We start from the raw sequence: 16671 nt of genomic DNA, 5'->3' as shown, positions 1-16671 counted from the left end.
CACCCAGATCATAATTATCCGCCTTTGCGTTGGGTACCCACAGAAAAGAAATAGTTCGAAGCGGTTTTAGCTATTCGAACAAAGGTTGTGATAAGGGCAGCGCGAAATCGCGTAACCTATAATCTCCTGGAAGAATTACCTTGTGCATAATTGTTTTGGTTCGGAAAAGAAACAAGGCCTCCCAGTGTTTCAAATGAAACAACAGAAACAGTTCTCCTACAGTAGACTGTATTTAGAAGCTGAAACATAATTATTTTACTTCCCGTAAATTCTGATTCTGGTACGATTACACAACTGTTTTAAATTTGTTTGTGTTTTATTATTTCATGTCTGATGTTATCTTTTGTTTTACTGCCCTTTCTGGGGAATATAACCGCATTAAAAAAATAGCTATAGCTCCCTTGTCGTAACCCGAATTTATACATGATACACTCTCACAACAAATTGTAACTGTTTTGATATAACCTACTGTTTTCATCGTGGACATCGGTTAAAAAGTGAGGTTCCCTGCGTCGGACACATGCCTCTTTAAATCCTCAATTGGTGGAAAACGCGGCTTTCCTGTCTATCATCACACGAGACAGTCCCTTTGATGAACTAAGCACACGTGCCTAACGTTTACCTACGTACTTAGCAGTAACTCAAGACGGGTGCGAGCGATCAAACATACAGGAAAAATCGAGGGGTACAGTTTGACTTTAAGGGGGTCGAACTTATGATATAGAGAAAATGAATTTTCAGTGATCTTCGATAATTATATTGACGGGGCACTTTCCACCGACTGAAGTTTAGGTTTCCTTCTTTTGCCAGTATGTCATTCATCGCGGCTGATTTCCAAGCAAGTATTAGGATTTTTTTTCCTTAAGTTCGTTTAAAACACGAAACAAAGCATTCCATCGTTTTGCGTGTTTCAATATCCGAATTTCGTACAATAGTATATGAAATCGTATTAGCAGTCCTAAAATTAGCGCTAATGTCACATGTCGAACTAGCTTCACAGTATTAGAGCAGCGGCATATTTCAGTTAAAGCCTTTACATTCCTTTCGAATATGTGGCAATCTGCAGTAGCGCACAAGCAAACATCAATGACCAAAGCGTGATGGTCGCGCGGCTTCATCAATCGGCCCGAGATGAAAGTGATTGTTACGTCATTTTTTAGCGTGGCCGGCGCAGGCCCTCTGATCTTTCGACAAATTTCCACGCATGGCCGCGCGTCCGCGCCCGTGCCAAAAATCCGGGCGAGTAACTTTTCCGACGAGAAGCGAAATAAGCTTTCCGCTTGTTTTATGGGTTTAGTGGTCGGTTGGAATTAAGGGGATTAGAGGGGACGCTTTTGCGATTACAGGGGGCTTTGTTCGAGGACCCGGTTACCCCCGTTTGACGTCCAACTCTTTGTAATAACTGAGAACAATATTACCAGATCAGGATGACTGGACATATAGTTATAAAGTAAGATATTCAGTAAAAATCAAAACCTTAAAACAGTTTAGACATTTGTTTTTGTTTTATGTTTTGTTCCAAATAGGGGGGGGGGGGGGGGGGGGGCTTGAGGGGGTATGCCTTTTTTAAACTGAAAGTATGCAATACATATAAGGATTAAACGAATGTCTTTTTCGTGCTTTGGGCTATTGGTCTAGAACAGAGGGTGTTATTAGGATGAGACGTAATGTGGTATTTTGGGAAATACTTCAGTTTTCCCATACAAACAACGCCCCTGGTGGCCATTCTTGGTTTTCATATAGTTGATGTTATGGTGATCTTGTAACAAAAGCATGTAACACATGTACTTTTTATCTGCGTGACACTTTGCCTCAAACGTATCAACAAAAGTTTGGTGTCGAACTGGATTTTCCAGAATAATTGTTCTGAAAATCGAATCAACAGATTATTTTCGACAAGGTGTAATCTTACGAAATTTAAGGACATTTTTATCGAAATTTTCGGCTTGATAAGCCTCTTATCTGGCAAGCCGATTTAGTTTATAGGGTGAACCCAAGCAGAAGTCAGCTCACAAAGTATTATTGCGGGCGTTAAAAAACGCCGAAATTCATCGTCTATATAAACACTTGATTTCCTGAATATGGCGCTCGCACTGGTTCAACTAATTCCAAGCATCGCCAAACCGCGGAAAAATAGGCAGAACCTTGGATTTCAGATAAATAATAGTACGTTAGCGAAAAAAAGCTCCATGAGTAGCAGCATTGCTTTTGAATTCGCAAGAACTCCAGCGGACGTTTATATTTTTCACAAACCCTAGGATCGACAAACCCACACCTTTTATATTGGAAATTATAAACAAGTAAAAAATCAAAACTTAGGGGCCGTATAGCAAACACTGTTGATGAATTTTTAAAATTACATTAAAATAATAGTAAGCGTGTCTTTGTTACCTGCTGCTGAATGGGCGTTCGGGAATCTTGGTAGAAAATACATATTTCCCTTGGTTGAAAAAAAATTGACGCTGATGGCGCTGCCATGCGAAGACTACTGCCTTTCGAAATTCTACAATGCACGACATAATAGTGTACCCAGCTTTATCGTTTAATTTATAAAAGTCAAACAGCGCCACTTTCGATGGTATTACTGAATTATAAAAATATATAAAACAATCCAAATGACCAACAAATGTATACACAGGTAGCATCACGCGTTTCTTTGGTTGAGCCCCCGAGGATCAAAATATATATGCAATTTTGAAACATAAAATTAATAAAAACAAGTGTGGACGTTTGTTTATGACTCTATGGCCATGTGTCACCTGCACCCGATTGGGATATAGCTTGATCCCATTTGACCATTTTGAAAACCTTTCACATAATAAAATGTAGAGGCCTGAAGTTAAACCCAGATTTCCAAGGCTTGAAGAGGATTTTTTCCCAGACGGGGAAGTAATAAAAGCCGTTCTGCGAAAATATATGAAAAAATTCGATTCAAGTTCTATATAAGCAAGAGCAAAGCAAAGCACTTCACGATTTAACTTTAAATCAAAATTAATTGTTGGATTGAGGAAAGCGTGACAAAGTAAGTGGTTGGATTAAAAGCGTGGTTATTACTTTGCATAGCGTCCAACGTTAAATATTGCTGTTGTTAAAAAATATGTTTTGATGGCACAAACTAACTATCACCGAGCTACGTGTACTGTATACTACATTTAGTGAAATTTCGCGGATTGCAAGACTCTGATTTTGCATGACGAAGTTAGGTGGGAAAACAAACATGCAGACGAAGCATCCGAACTTGTATCATTTTTCGCGTTATGTTTTACCTGGTGGGAATCGGTTAATCTTTAACTTTTTTTTTTGCAGATGAACAAGGTTGCCCTGCTGCTTGTGCTTCTGTTGGTTTTCGCCATTGACGACACAGTCGGTGGCTACTATCGTCGTCGACGTCGACTTTGTTGGCACGTACGTTTCCGCCGTCGTCGTGGGAGCATCCTAGCAAAACGTGTAGATGGTAAACCAACTATAGCCAGAAATGACAAACTAACGCCCTTTTAGTCCGATTTTCGCTTTCCCAATTTCTAGGTTTTGTCTTCATAGTTGCTAGGTTTTGTCTTCGTAGTAAATACTTATGTTTTTGTTTCGCAAATAAAATTACTGCTGTTTTTAAAGAGTTAAAATCCGCGATTTTAAACATTTTTGCATAATCAGAACAAGAAGGCAACGAGGAGATTGCAGATGAAGAGATGACCGGGGAAATGCCGGAGTTCGACAAAATGATGCCTGGAGAAATGCCGGAGTTCGACCGAGCATTTGAAAACGAATTTGCAGAGTAGAAATGTTGGTGTTGCAACAATAAATGGTTAAACAACTGCAAAAATCTTGTTTCGTCTGTTTGCTATGTAGCTATAAAAACAGTATGGACAGGGTATATAATCAGACAGAAACTATAACATCAAATTATGTTTTTTCGAACTTTGTATAGTTTTTTAACCACAATCCTTTTTATTGTTGGGCCTCGGCTTTAATTATTACAGTTCCTTATTTGTAATAACACAAGATTAAATGAAACGCTTACAAACGAGTAATTAGGTTGTTTAACCAACGCCTATGCGTTGGTTTAACGGTTCATTGAACGCTGATAGAAAAGTGGGATCCAGGCAGATATGACTAAAAAGGCAACCATTCAGTTTTAAAAGCTGTACAGTGTACAACCATATTATCCCTTCTCAAACTACTTTAATTCTCTCTCAGTTAGCGCCACTCATCTACCTTTCATTACGGCAATGCTTCGTGTTAACAAAACCTTGTTTAACACGGCTCCAAACTAACAAATATATGTTTTATTACTAAAATAGATTTTTTAAATACAGCATTAGGTTGGCGGATCTAACAAACACACCAAGAAAATCTATACAGTGCTTTCTTCACTCACCCCGATGTTTTTTTTACTAATTCGTAACCTTTCATCATAGCGAGACGTCTATAGCAGTGCTCCGCAACCTTTTTCCACTTGCGGCACATCAACAGAGCTAAAACAATTCGGCGGCACACCTACGAAAAATACAAAAAGTCCTAAACCCCTTGCAATAGCTGATTTAGCAGAGGGAGTTTTGGTAGCATTCGAAAAATGAAACCCGACATTGGTGCTTTGTAATTTTTTGTTTGCCAAGACTAATTATACAGTATACTATTACAAAATGCCAATAATATATTTACAACGATATTTCATGGGTTTCAAGCGTATGGTTAATCCCCCCTTTCACTTCGATGTACAGTTTAAAAACAGTTGTGGTATATATTTATACTTCTGGTAGTTGAGTCAGTTAAAAAACATTTTGATATTGGGCGATAGAAGATAACTTGATGAGATATACATTTTCGCGTTAATTCGGCTGATTAATAAAAATTAGCACAGCTCCGGCACGTCGCGGCACACCTGACATGGTCTCACGGCACGACGGCTGCGGAGCACTGGTCTATAGGAACCTATAGCTACTTTCATCACAGGCTATACGTTACAGTAGGAAAACACGGTTTATTGGCACTACTTAAAGACGTACTGCTTTGCTGCCATGTTTTTCGGTTATGTTTGTTTAATGTAGCTCGGTGTGTTACACAAATAACACAAAAGATTCAAATAACACAAACAGGCAGAAAGCACGATTGTTGAAATTCAACAGACAATTAGTCGTTAGCTAAACATAAGGGTCGAATTCATAAACTTGGATCAGGATTGATCCATGATCCTGGATCAATTGATCCGAGATTTACAATCCTGAGCTGGGTTCATTTCACAAAGTCGGATCAACTGATCCTGGATCAGTTTCGTGATTCGTGATGCATTTTCGCTACAGCGATGTTTTATAACTTAAATTCCACGGTCGGGTGGTTTCAAAAAGTAGTTGCCGAGGTTATATTGACAGCTAAAAGTCGTCTGCACTCGGCAATACAAAGATAAAGTAATTTAGTAGGCTTTTAAAATGTATAAAAACATAATTTTGGCAAAATTGTTTAATCAGCCTAATTAAGCAAGGTGGGTATGTGAATACCATAGAAAATAAAAAGACAGACGCGGTCTCTAGCGTCCGTAAAAACGTGGCATGGTTTCGGTTTGAATTGTCAAAATTATATAATTGCATAACAACACGGTAAAAGCGAGATGCCAAGCATTTGCAGCAGCTGTGAAAGAACCTGAAGGCAAGTGGGGCCTCAATAATCCAACAAGCAGAAATGTTTCTGGGAAGTATTTATTGGAGCTGTGTGATGAAACAATAAAACAGCTGTAAATAATATATTTTTAATTCACAACAAAGACCAATTATTGGTTGATAAAATAAATAACAGAAGACAACAACATAAATAAAAAAAGGGCAGCACGAGTGGTAAATACAATAACACGAATGAAAAGACAAAGACATGAAATGAAAATATTACTGATTCGCAAATCTTTATCTGAATACTAGTTATAGCATTTTTGTCTTTTCTACTCTTGCTGTTTTTAAAAAAAAAACGGTTTATGTAAAAGAGTTTTGCACAGTCTGCTGGCGATAACGATCTCCAGCAATGTGCCCGCCCTCTCCATTCTGCTTCAACAACGACTGTCATTTCTTCCTCAATGGATGGTGAACGTGGTGGTAATTCCTCTTGCATGTCATCTTTAAGATTAAAAGCCAGATTTTGAACGCATATCATTGGGATTATAACGGTAATGAGTTTGCCAGTTGTAGACGCAAATTATTTCGAAGGCAACGAAACCTTCGTTTTAGTACACCGAAACTCCACCCGATTTTGTAGATCGTCTATAGCAGGGGTCGGCAACCTTTTTCTAGTCGCGGGCCAAAACCAAACTCAGAAAGGTTTCTGCGGGCCGCACAAAATGTTAACTAATAATTGTGGTATTAACATGCTAGAAATGTGAATCAGGCAGGCCTCGGATCGTTTTTGCACTTAAAAACGTGTTTAATTACATTTAAGGAGACAGTAAAGTGTTGACGCAAAGCGCGAAAAAGGCGTTTGTTTGGTTTAAAATTCGAGTTCACACGTCGTCATTCGTACAACGAATGAAAGTGTAATAAAACTACTTTGATGGAACGCGATAACACTTCATCTAAAGCTCAGTGTTTGTTAACCTTTTGGGTAAAAGTATACCTGGCGAGCGAAGCGAGCGCGATTTTTTTTGTTGTATAGGGGTATTTCTTTTAAATTTCTTGCAAGTTTTCATACATTGCCGAAAATGAAAAATAAATAAAACGTTAAAAAATATATGTCCAATATTTTAGAATAAGTACGTTTTTTCGTTTTTCCGCGACGCACTTGGCAACCTTCCACGGCGCAACGGTAATAAAGAGCTAATCTAGTTCAAAAGGCAGCATCAAAACGTTAAAAAAAACGGACGTAGAATGGTCATTCGCGCGAAGCGCGAAAATTTTTCGCTCTTACGTAGTTAAAATATTCAAAAAGTATGTGAAATAGACTCGTTTCTAATTTATCAAAGAGGCGGCGGGCCGGATCAATTTCATCGGTGGGCCGGATCCGGCCCGCGGGCTGTAGGTTGCCGACCCCTGGTCTATAGTCTTCTTTTAGGTAGTGAATTATTTTTTAGACTTTGTTCACATAATTGTAACACGTTAATTACGGAGATAATCGACAATTGTATTATACTCTTTTCTGCATATACTGTATTTTTACAATGACTCAGAAGTTTAGAACAGCGTTCATCGCAACCGCCAAGGTTAAAGTTAGGGTATCCGGCTTTATAATATTACATTTTAATTAAAAAAAATTTACCAAATCGTAACACAAGCCCCGCAGGATGTAAAGTAGATGTATAGCGTGGTATTTATTATAAAATTTATAATTATTATTAGAAAAAATCAACAAAAATGCCTTTTCTAAATGGCTGATCCACTTATTTTCTCGGATCAAAATCATGGATCAAAATGATGCATTTTGATCTCGGATCAAGTTTGATCGGACTTTGTGGAATGAAAACTGAAATGTTGATCCCGGATCAGGGTAAACTGATCCATGATCCGAGTTTATGAATTCCACCCCATAGTCTTTTGCAAACCAGAAATTTATATTTGCAAACTAAGTCATGCTTTACAACATTGCTAAACCAAGGTACACCGATGTAAATCATAATGCTAGCCACTTATTTTGCAAACTTATGGCATGAGTCTATTTTTAATATTATTGTCTATTTTAACTATACGTTGATGTTTTCCCGCTTCACGCGAATCTATGTTTAATATCAAGTTAAGTTTTTTTTCATGCCATACAAACTATAAACAAAAAGTTTTTCCCACTTAGTACATTTTAGGGCGTCTCAAACTTGAAAGGGCGGCTAGACTACTGGTACGTTTTGTCCATTTTATTGTTTTTTCGTTGCGGTTTTAAGGAAGTGTGTGGTATGTTGCGCCAACTCATATACCCCAAAAAAGCAATTTTGTTTTACATTTTAAAAATTAGTTCGCCCCCGACCTCCAAGTTTGTTAGGATTGACGGCCTCATGACTTAACGTGTTTATAAAGATGTTAAAACACTGATTGCCTAATGCAAATGATCCAACATTGAAAGTAAGCAGATAAGCTTTGTGGCTCTGAAAAACACTTTCAAAAAGGGGTTGTGAGTTTAGCTAAATAGGGTAAAAGGAGCGCGGTCTAAAAAGTTTAAAAAACATCATGGTATATTATATTGTATTTTGATGCGCTTTGCAAGAATATATTGCGTCTTTGAAACATAAAAATACAACTGAAGGAACGGCCCTACTCAAATCACATAACAAGATTACTACTTTCAGCATCTCATTCCTCTAATGTAGCGTGTTATAATACTACTTTTTTCTTGTGATCATGGGGTCGCAGCATGGAAATATTAAACTGAACAACCCATTTTTTCGCGTTACCGCCTTCATCTAAAACGTGTTCTTCCAAAGCAAATCTGTCAATTAAAATTTATTACCGTGTGCCGAGACTTTTTGAAGTTTAAATTTTGCCGACGCCTTCTGGATAGTTTGTTTAAAACTTGTCTTTAAAAAACAAAATATAAATCAAATAGGAATATGTACCGTAACGTGGTGGCCCCAAATACATTAACCTGCTGCTTTTATTATAATTTTCAAAAAACAAGAATGTTGAAAAAGCTAGTTAAATAGGTAAGAAAGCTATAGTTAAAAATGGGTCGATCCTCATGATGAATGTTTCCATCAAGTGGCTGGTGCAGTGTTTCTCAACCTTTTTAGCATACGGAGCGGTCAAATTTCAAAACATTAGCTTTCACATACAACTGGTCTTAAAGTTTAAGACTTTAACTAGTTGTAGCCTACTTTTAATAAGTTGCAGCATTGTGACGTACAATAAAGTCCAAAGAATATTATTAATTCTATTTACGTCACAATGCTGCAAATTACGGAGCTGGCAAAGTTCTAAATTTGATGGATAGGCCTTCAACATCTTGAATTTTGCAATTGAGATATCAAATTTTAATAAATTTGCGGACCGGCAGGAAAGTTGACGCGGACCGGCGGTTGAGAACCACTGGGCTAGTTTACGTTTTCGTACATGCTAAATATTGTATTTTGCTTTCAAGTATGTACAAATGCTTGCGTACTTAAACGAATACCTTTAAAGTGTAATATAACTTGATATATCGGAAGATTACTTTGCCAGAAATTACCGAAACAAACAAAAGGCAAAACCTGGCCAAACGAAAATCTAAACAAAGCTCATCCGGTGTTGTGGTCAATATGGGCAAAAAAACTCCACAGAAATCCTCGCACAAACATTTCGAAGAAAATAAGCGAACGCTCATCCCTGCGGTGGATCGCTTCGTTTTAAATTTAAGTTTCTGCAATAAGTTTTCCTTTTAATATGCGACTATATTTATTCAGGCCTTTACTTCCGCGAGAGTTAAACGTTACTCTGGCGTCGACCATGGTGAGTCATCTCGGTTTTAGGTTTCTTTCAAATAATATATATTTTTAAATATGTCTCTTTTCTTTGATATCAATTTTTCAGTTATTTTTAACAGAATTAAACTGAACAAATTCCGCACTATATTTTTTATATATGTCTCTTTACTTTTTTATATATCATTTCAGTTTTTTAACACTCAAGAGAAAAAAATCTGCACTACTTTTAAGGGAGGATAGACAACCAACAAGTGATGTGGTTAAATTATTTATAAGTAATATTATTGATGTCATTGTGAGTTTCAATTAAGTTTCACAAGTGACGAATTTTCAAAGTAACAAATAAAATTAAACAATATTTTCTGATCAGTTTATGTAAAAACAGTTAATGTAGAGCTAACAACTATTGAACACGATTAAAAGGACGTTAAAATTGTCAAGCTAATGGCCATGGATATAGTTTTGCAAAAAGAAGAAATAAATCATATCAGGTTTGTTCGGGTTCTGAATAGATCAAAGGAATTTGAAATAAGATTCCTCGAAATATAAAGGCGTAAGCTATATGGGAAAATTATAAATAAGTACTGACATAAGGGCTAAGTTATCATTAAGCTTACTTCAACAAAACAAGGTATATTAAAATTATTTGGCGTTTTTAAACTGTTATCTTGCGTTTTTTTATCAAATTTAATAAATCATTTAACTAACCAAAATGCCAACTTAGAAATAATTTTGTTTGCATTGTGGATTCTCCTTATTTTAGGTGCTATTAGAACGCACAAATTAACAAAATAAGACAATTTAAGGACAGAAAAAAGTATAAGTAACCTACACACATTTATGAAAATTTTAAAGTTTAGGTTGGGTTTAGTTGAAATGCCAGTAATTTAACAGAAATAAAGACACACACCCGAGAGTGTACGAGGTTTACACGGAAAAATAAAACCTGTTATTTGTTTAGAGAATCCTTAGTTAGAACCCGTTTTATTCAGGACAATTGAGTAGTTTGCTAAGAGAGTTGTATTTTACAACTAACTATTATAAGCTGACACAATTAGGTTGTACAGGTATGTTTAACCAAGTTACTAATAAAAAATAGAACGTTAAAAAGTTTTATGTATATGATTTATTACATAGTATTTCGTATGCAATCAACAAGACTTTACAAGCAAACCCTATAGATTCAGAGACACATAGGCCTATATAATATTCAAGCCGTTTCTCCCCCTCACAAACTCAATTGTATTAACAGAAATGAACAAAATTGTCTTCATAGCTGTGTTGGTGGCTGCAGAGTTCGTGTTCGAAGTTAAATGTAAGGTTTTTATTTTCCTGCTTAAATAAAAGCGTCATTGATAACTGTTTTTTTTAATATTTTAATCAATATGTAAGTAACGTTTTTCCTTGTTGTACCCCCAAATCTATTTCGTAGATTTGAGAGATAAAGTATTTGGATTGTTTGTTTTCGACGATTAACTTCTTTCCTTTTGTGCTTGTAAAAGTAAAACGTACCTTGTGTTTTACTGTGTCGAGTGAAGTCGAGTGAAAAAAGTAATTTCTCTTCCGCTGTAGCCTACTTATATTTTTTCCTATATATAGGTTGGTTGCCAAGACCAACAGTATATTTCACAACAACTAAGGCAACGCCAACCGTTGCAGCAGCCCGCAGACGGTCCTCATACCTTATTAGAAGAAGGCGTAGCTGGTCTTTGGGCCGACGCCGACGACGCTTAGACGTTGATGGTATTTTTGCTAACATTTTTACATTTTCGTATTTTTGCCTAATTAGTTAAGGGTTATTAATTTCGTCAAGTAAAAAGCACAAATGATTGGAAAATAACCCCAAAATTGTATTGCTTTTGCCTCTAGGCCGTCTGACCAAGTCTTCTTCTTAAAATGGTTATTGCGAGCTTTACATTTAGCTATTACCGACGCCTACATATGTTTGCTGTGATTTACGAACCGGAAGATTTTTTTGTGTTACGGTCTATTTATTTAAAACAGAATTCAATCTAAAATATAATAATTTTTTTAATAAAAGCTTTACATAGCTAGCAACGATTGCAACGTCTAAATGAAATATTCATTACAGCGAAATATGTGTAAAACGGTTTTGATCTTTCTTTTATTAGAAGAAGTGAAAAACTCTGAGAAAGACACTCTTCCGAAATTTGACCAAGACCTAAAGCCGGAAGACACGAAGCAGCTTGACGAAATGTTCAACGAACAGCTTGAGTAGCCAAATGTCCTGCTGTGTTCTGTTTCAATAAACGGTTTATATACAGAAAATGTGGCTTAGTTTGGTTAAAGCCGTTTCAGGACAGTTGTTTGTATGAATTCGTAAATATAAAAGACAAAACTAATGTTATACTTCGTTCAGGCTGGTATAGCTTCAACAAGTATAATAAATTGTAATGGCTTGTTAAATGCCAGTCACTTGGGCAGCCGCGCGGAGCAGCGTCCAAATGTGCGCAAATTGCGCCGCCACACGGCACAATTTGCGCAGTTATGTTGCATATATACATATACATTCCCAGTTGAAAAGGTTAAAAATCTTTACTTTTTTGACACAATCGTTCTTTTTGCATTTTGCGTATTGCATTTTCATTAAGGCTTGCAGCTAAATCTGAGTAAACAAAAATGAAATCCGCATTTACAGAAAATATCCAAGGCAGGCCATAACAAAGGGAGCGTTTTATTATGACATGCCACGAAAGAGCAAAACTTAAAAAAATGTGTCACATTCCGTTATATAAATCATGAAGAGAATAAAGTGGACTACCTAAAACGCCATTCGAATCGTAAGCCTCACAATGAAGCATTAAAGGCGCATTGACTCAAAAGCAAAATAGATTTGCAAGATTTTTCTGCTTTTCGTGCGATCGCGTAGGTGCGATTTAATTTAATACATGGGTCTGCATTCTGCAAAATACGGCCAGCGATTCTTCTCGCCAATGTAAAGTATCTGACCCGTTTAGAATTTATAACGTTTACTCCATCGCAAACCTAAACACAAACATACGCGTCTTCATATATACAGTTTATTTTTTACCATGAATTCCCCATTTATTTTTCTGCGTTTAACGAGAAAATTGCATACGCGTATTTTTCCTTTCAACGAAGTGAATATTTTGGCGTTCATAAAATTACATTTTGCGCTCACAAAACTCCGGTTACACTAAAAAAACAACAATACGAATGTCAGCGTAAACATTTTAACCAGCAGACACAAATTTTCATTCTTGACTGAAATAGAACTTCTAAGTAGGGTGAACCTGCATTATAAGTTATAACCACTGCACTCTTCAGTTTGCATGATACTTCACAGCGGGGTGCAAAGTACCCCCGATTCTTGTACAATCTAGCGCTTAAACTATTTTGTTCACAAATCAATAAAACTGCAATATAGTATGAAAGCATTGATTTCCCAAAATGTATAGGGTTTACAACAAGGGAAGAATCCAGTGGGGTGCTCAACATGCCAAGCAACCCTTCCCAAAAATATATATAGGGAGTGGTGCAAAAGTACAATATGTGGGTGCACATGTCTGATTTTTTTACTCGGACACAGTTTCATAGATAAGCTGTTTTTGAGCGATATCGTGTGCAAACATGCAGCTCTACTCACTTTAAATGCGCGAAGCATAAAAATAGCATTTATTTGGTTAAATTTGCAGAAAGTTTCAAGTGACAAATTATATGCACATAACAGAGATTCGCATATTGCTCGACATAAAGGCATTTATTCCCCAATTTATTAAAAATTGTTTACCAAGATTTTGAGTCACACAGCGCAACATGACATAGTACGAATTGCCTTATTTGCGCTGATTAGATTTGGGCAACACAGCAATGGCGTACAGCCAACCGAAAATTTCGGGGGGTGGGCAAATAGTTTGATATTTTTTGTTTAGCTTTTGTCATTGTTATACTTCGTAACGAACACAAATAACAATGCTATAGCAAACCGTTTCGAGTAGCAACTGACTGAGTGTGAACGCAATACTCAAAAATAATTTAAATAGCAAAACTGTCTATACTCTATAAGTAGTAAAACTACATTAACGTATAACAAGCGTAATATTAACTATATCGTTTGTGACGTAACACTGCATGACAATGGAAGGGTCTGTGGACTGTGATCGACTGTTCTGGTAGGCTACTGCTCATAAATGCTACAAAGAGTTATGCAACAAGTGTTCCACGAGAACATGCCGAGCCGCGATGTTTTTTGAAGTTTTTACTTGCATTTTATCAAGTTACATTTTCTTAGTAGAATTAACACGAAATATGTACACCAAGGCCGGCATTTTGGCTTACTCAATGCGCCAGAAATATCTTTATGAACTTCCTTAAAATAAAAAAAAATAGTGCGAAACATCGTTGTCAGGTTTTATTTTCCAAATTCTTTTCAAACCCTGGCCTGCCTTGGATATTTTGCATCAAATTGGATTTGAATTGTTCTATTAAATTTATCTGAAAGCCTTCCACAAAACGATTGTGTCAAAAAAGTAAAGATTTTTAACCTTCTCCACTGGGTAGGTACATATAATATATATGTTCACACAATGCGAATTTTTCTGCACGAATTGTGCCGTGTGGCTGCGCAATTTGCGCACATTTTGGTATTTAATGACCTTTTTTTAACATGTGAATTGTCTTTTATATTTTCGAATTAACACAAACAATTGTCCTGATACATCAAACTAAGCCACAGTTTTCTGTACATATACCGTTTATTGACACGGAACACAGTAACGTTTGACTACTCCAGCTGTTCGTTGAACAGTTCGTCAAGCTGCATTCTGGCTTCCGGCATTAGGTCTTGGTCAAATTTCGGAAGAGTGTCTACTTCAGAGTGTTCCAAGTCTTCTTCTAAAATAAACATCGAAATCGTTTTACACACATTTAATAACTGAAATGAATATTTCATTTAGACGTCGTAATCGTTTCTAAATTTGTAAAGCTTTGAAGATTTATTAAAAACATACCGTATTATATTTTAGATATAAATGCTGTTTCAAATAAATAAACTGCAACAACAACAAATCTCCTGGTTCGTAAATTACAACAAACTTATAACGGTCGCTAATCGCTCAATATAAAGCTCCCAATAACTATTTTTTAACAAAGAAAAATTGATCGGCCGGCCTCGAAACAAAAGCAATATCATTTCGGGGAAATTTCCCACTTATTTGTGCGTTTTGCGTCACGAAACTAATAGAATTTAACTAATTGAAGAAAAACAGCAAAATGTAGAAATCGCTACAAAAATACCATCAACATAAAGACGCCAACTCCGGCGACGCCGTCGTCTACTTCCGTATCGTCTGCGGCCTGCTGCAACGGTTGGCGTTGCTTTAGTTGTTGTTGTTGCTGCCGTAGTTGTGGTCGTAGTGGTCGCTGGCAACCAACTTTTTGTAGTCGTTTTGGACGCTGGCAACCAACCTGTACAAATTATAAGCAAATTCAGAAGAGTTATAATATCTTTTATTCCTACACTCGACACCGTGAAACCAACGTACGTTTTGCTTTTATAAACACAAAAGGAAAGAATTTTCGAAAATATCAGTCATCCTAAACAAATAACGAAAAAGAACAACTTCCAGCGTTTACGGTCGACCAAACAAAAGACGAAAAACGGCTTTTTGCACTCGATTTTGGTTTCGCATTAGATTAAGACGCGTGACCCAATTACTTTAAAAGTACGCCGCTTCGAACAGTTTGTTAAACCATGACAAAAACGAACAAAAAGGATAATATCACATACAAAAAGAGGGTAAGAACTCCAGCCCCCTGGATACGCCCTTGAGGGCAATGGATAATGTATAATATTTTTAACCTTCATATACATATTACACTTATAAATAATACTAATAATCGCATTTTGAAATTCCAGGGGGGGGGGGGCAAGTGCCCCCCAATGTTGTGCAAACTTAACTATTTCATTTTTGGTGCATAGCATGTTCTGCCTTTAAATGAAAACAAAATAAAACGGGCCTGCTTAATTTACTATTTTTGCTTAACTATAACTGGATGTTGAAAAAGTATTATATGGCTCTCATGGAAATACAACTAAAAAAATTGGCTTTTATGGCTCTTGTAGCTAAAAAGGTTCCCGACCCCTGCTATGACATATCATCGATCTCTCAAATCTACGAAAAAGATTTGGACGTAGAACAAGCACAAAAACGTTACTGACTTTATAATCTACTGATAAAAACAGTTATCAATAACGCTTTTATTTAAGCAGGCAAATAAAAACCTTACATCTAGCTTCGAGCACGAACTCTGCAGCCACCAACACAGCTATGAAGACGATTTTGTTCATCTGTTAATACAATTAAGTTTGTAAGTATTTTTAAGTTTTGTTATTAGATATATGCTTCTAAATTTCGTTGAATACATACGAACTACTATGTAATAAATTATATACATATAACTTTTTAACGTTCTATTTTTTTTGTTAACTTGGTTAAAATGCCTGTACACTCAGTGTACAACCTAACTGTGTCAGCATATGTGCTAAAATTCTCGGTTAGGTAATAAGTAGGGCCCGCCAAAGTCAATAAAGTCAAAATTTTTTAAGGACCTCGTCTGTCCACGAATCAAAGAATAAAGTTGTTTCCAGCACCTAGGGGACTGTTTCTAATAAGTTTATAGGTCAAAATAAAGTAAAAAAATTTAAGTCTAAATTTGTCAAATTATGGCTTTTGACAAAGTTTTTGTGTTTCTTGAGAGTAATTTTTGTAAAACTCGTTGTGAAAGCATTGTAAATCAGGAACTGTGACACAATTAAACCAGATCAACTCATAAAAGCAGGAAATATGTCACAATGTGAATAAGCAATAACTTTTATCTCAAATTGTCCATTTTTTATTCATTGTTACGTATTTAAATAATTTTTATAAAACACTTCCTCTTCACAAACGTGGTATTTTCGAAGATCAACAGTTTCGATTTTAGGAATAGCCTACTGACATTATGTAACACAAAAATGCCTAACCAAGCTAAATCTATCGCCAAAAAACACGACGCACTTTTTGTAATCCATAAAACACCTTGACTTTGCGACAAAATATTACGTTTGAGTCTGAAATCGACAAAATATTATGTTGGGGTAACTGGCATCAATTTAAGGAAGAACTTTGGCCTCTACAAATAAGCAATTTCTAAGTCAAAATAAAGCGAAAATTGGATAAACTTTAAATTTTTCATAAATATATTTAGGCTACTAAAGTAGTTTATACTTTTTCTCTCTTTGAATTGTATTATTTGTTCATTTGAGCGTTCTAATAGCACCTAAAATAACGCGA

General features: G+C 36.1%; 1 protein-coding gene and 1 long non-coding RNA gene across 2 annotated transcripts; one reads left to right on the top strand and one right to left on the bottom strand.

The window, feature by feature from the left end:
- The first annotated feature begins 2978 nt into the window (after positions 1-2978).
- Positions 2979-3776, top strand: LOC146163712 (uncharacterized). The gene is made up of 3 exons (XR_014494490.1): positions 2979-3022; positions 3307-3454; positions 3652-3776. It is a non-coding gene; the product is annotated as an uncharacterized LOC146163712 (long non-coding RNA).
- A 10313-nt stretch (positions 3777-14089) lies between these two features.
- Positions 14090-15686, bottom strand: LOC146163711 (uncharacterized). Its single transcript, XM_083380573.1, has 3 exons — positions 15626-15686; positions 14633-14803; positions 14090-14230 (listed from the first exon to the last, which is right to left on the bottom strand). The coding sequence occupies exons 1-3, from the start codon at positions 15684-15686 to the stop codon at positions 14121-14123; spliced, it is 342 nt and encodes a 113-aa protein (XP_083236699.1). The 3' UTR covers positions 14090-14120.
- Between the last annotated feature and the right edge of the window lie 985 nt (positions 15687-16671).

This window comes from Ascidiella aspersa, chromosome 2 (assembly GCF_963924565.1).
Source record: "Ascidiella aspersa chromosome 2, kaAscAspe10.2, whole genome shotgun sequence".
NCBI lineage: Eukaryota > Metazoa > Chordata > Ascidiacea > Phlebobranchia > Ascidiidae > Ascidiella > Ascidiella aspersa.
This window is presented reverse-complemented; position numbering and strand designations above follow the sequence as displayed.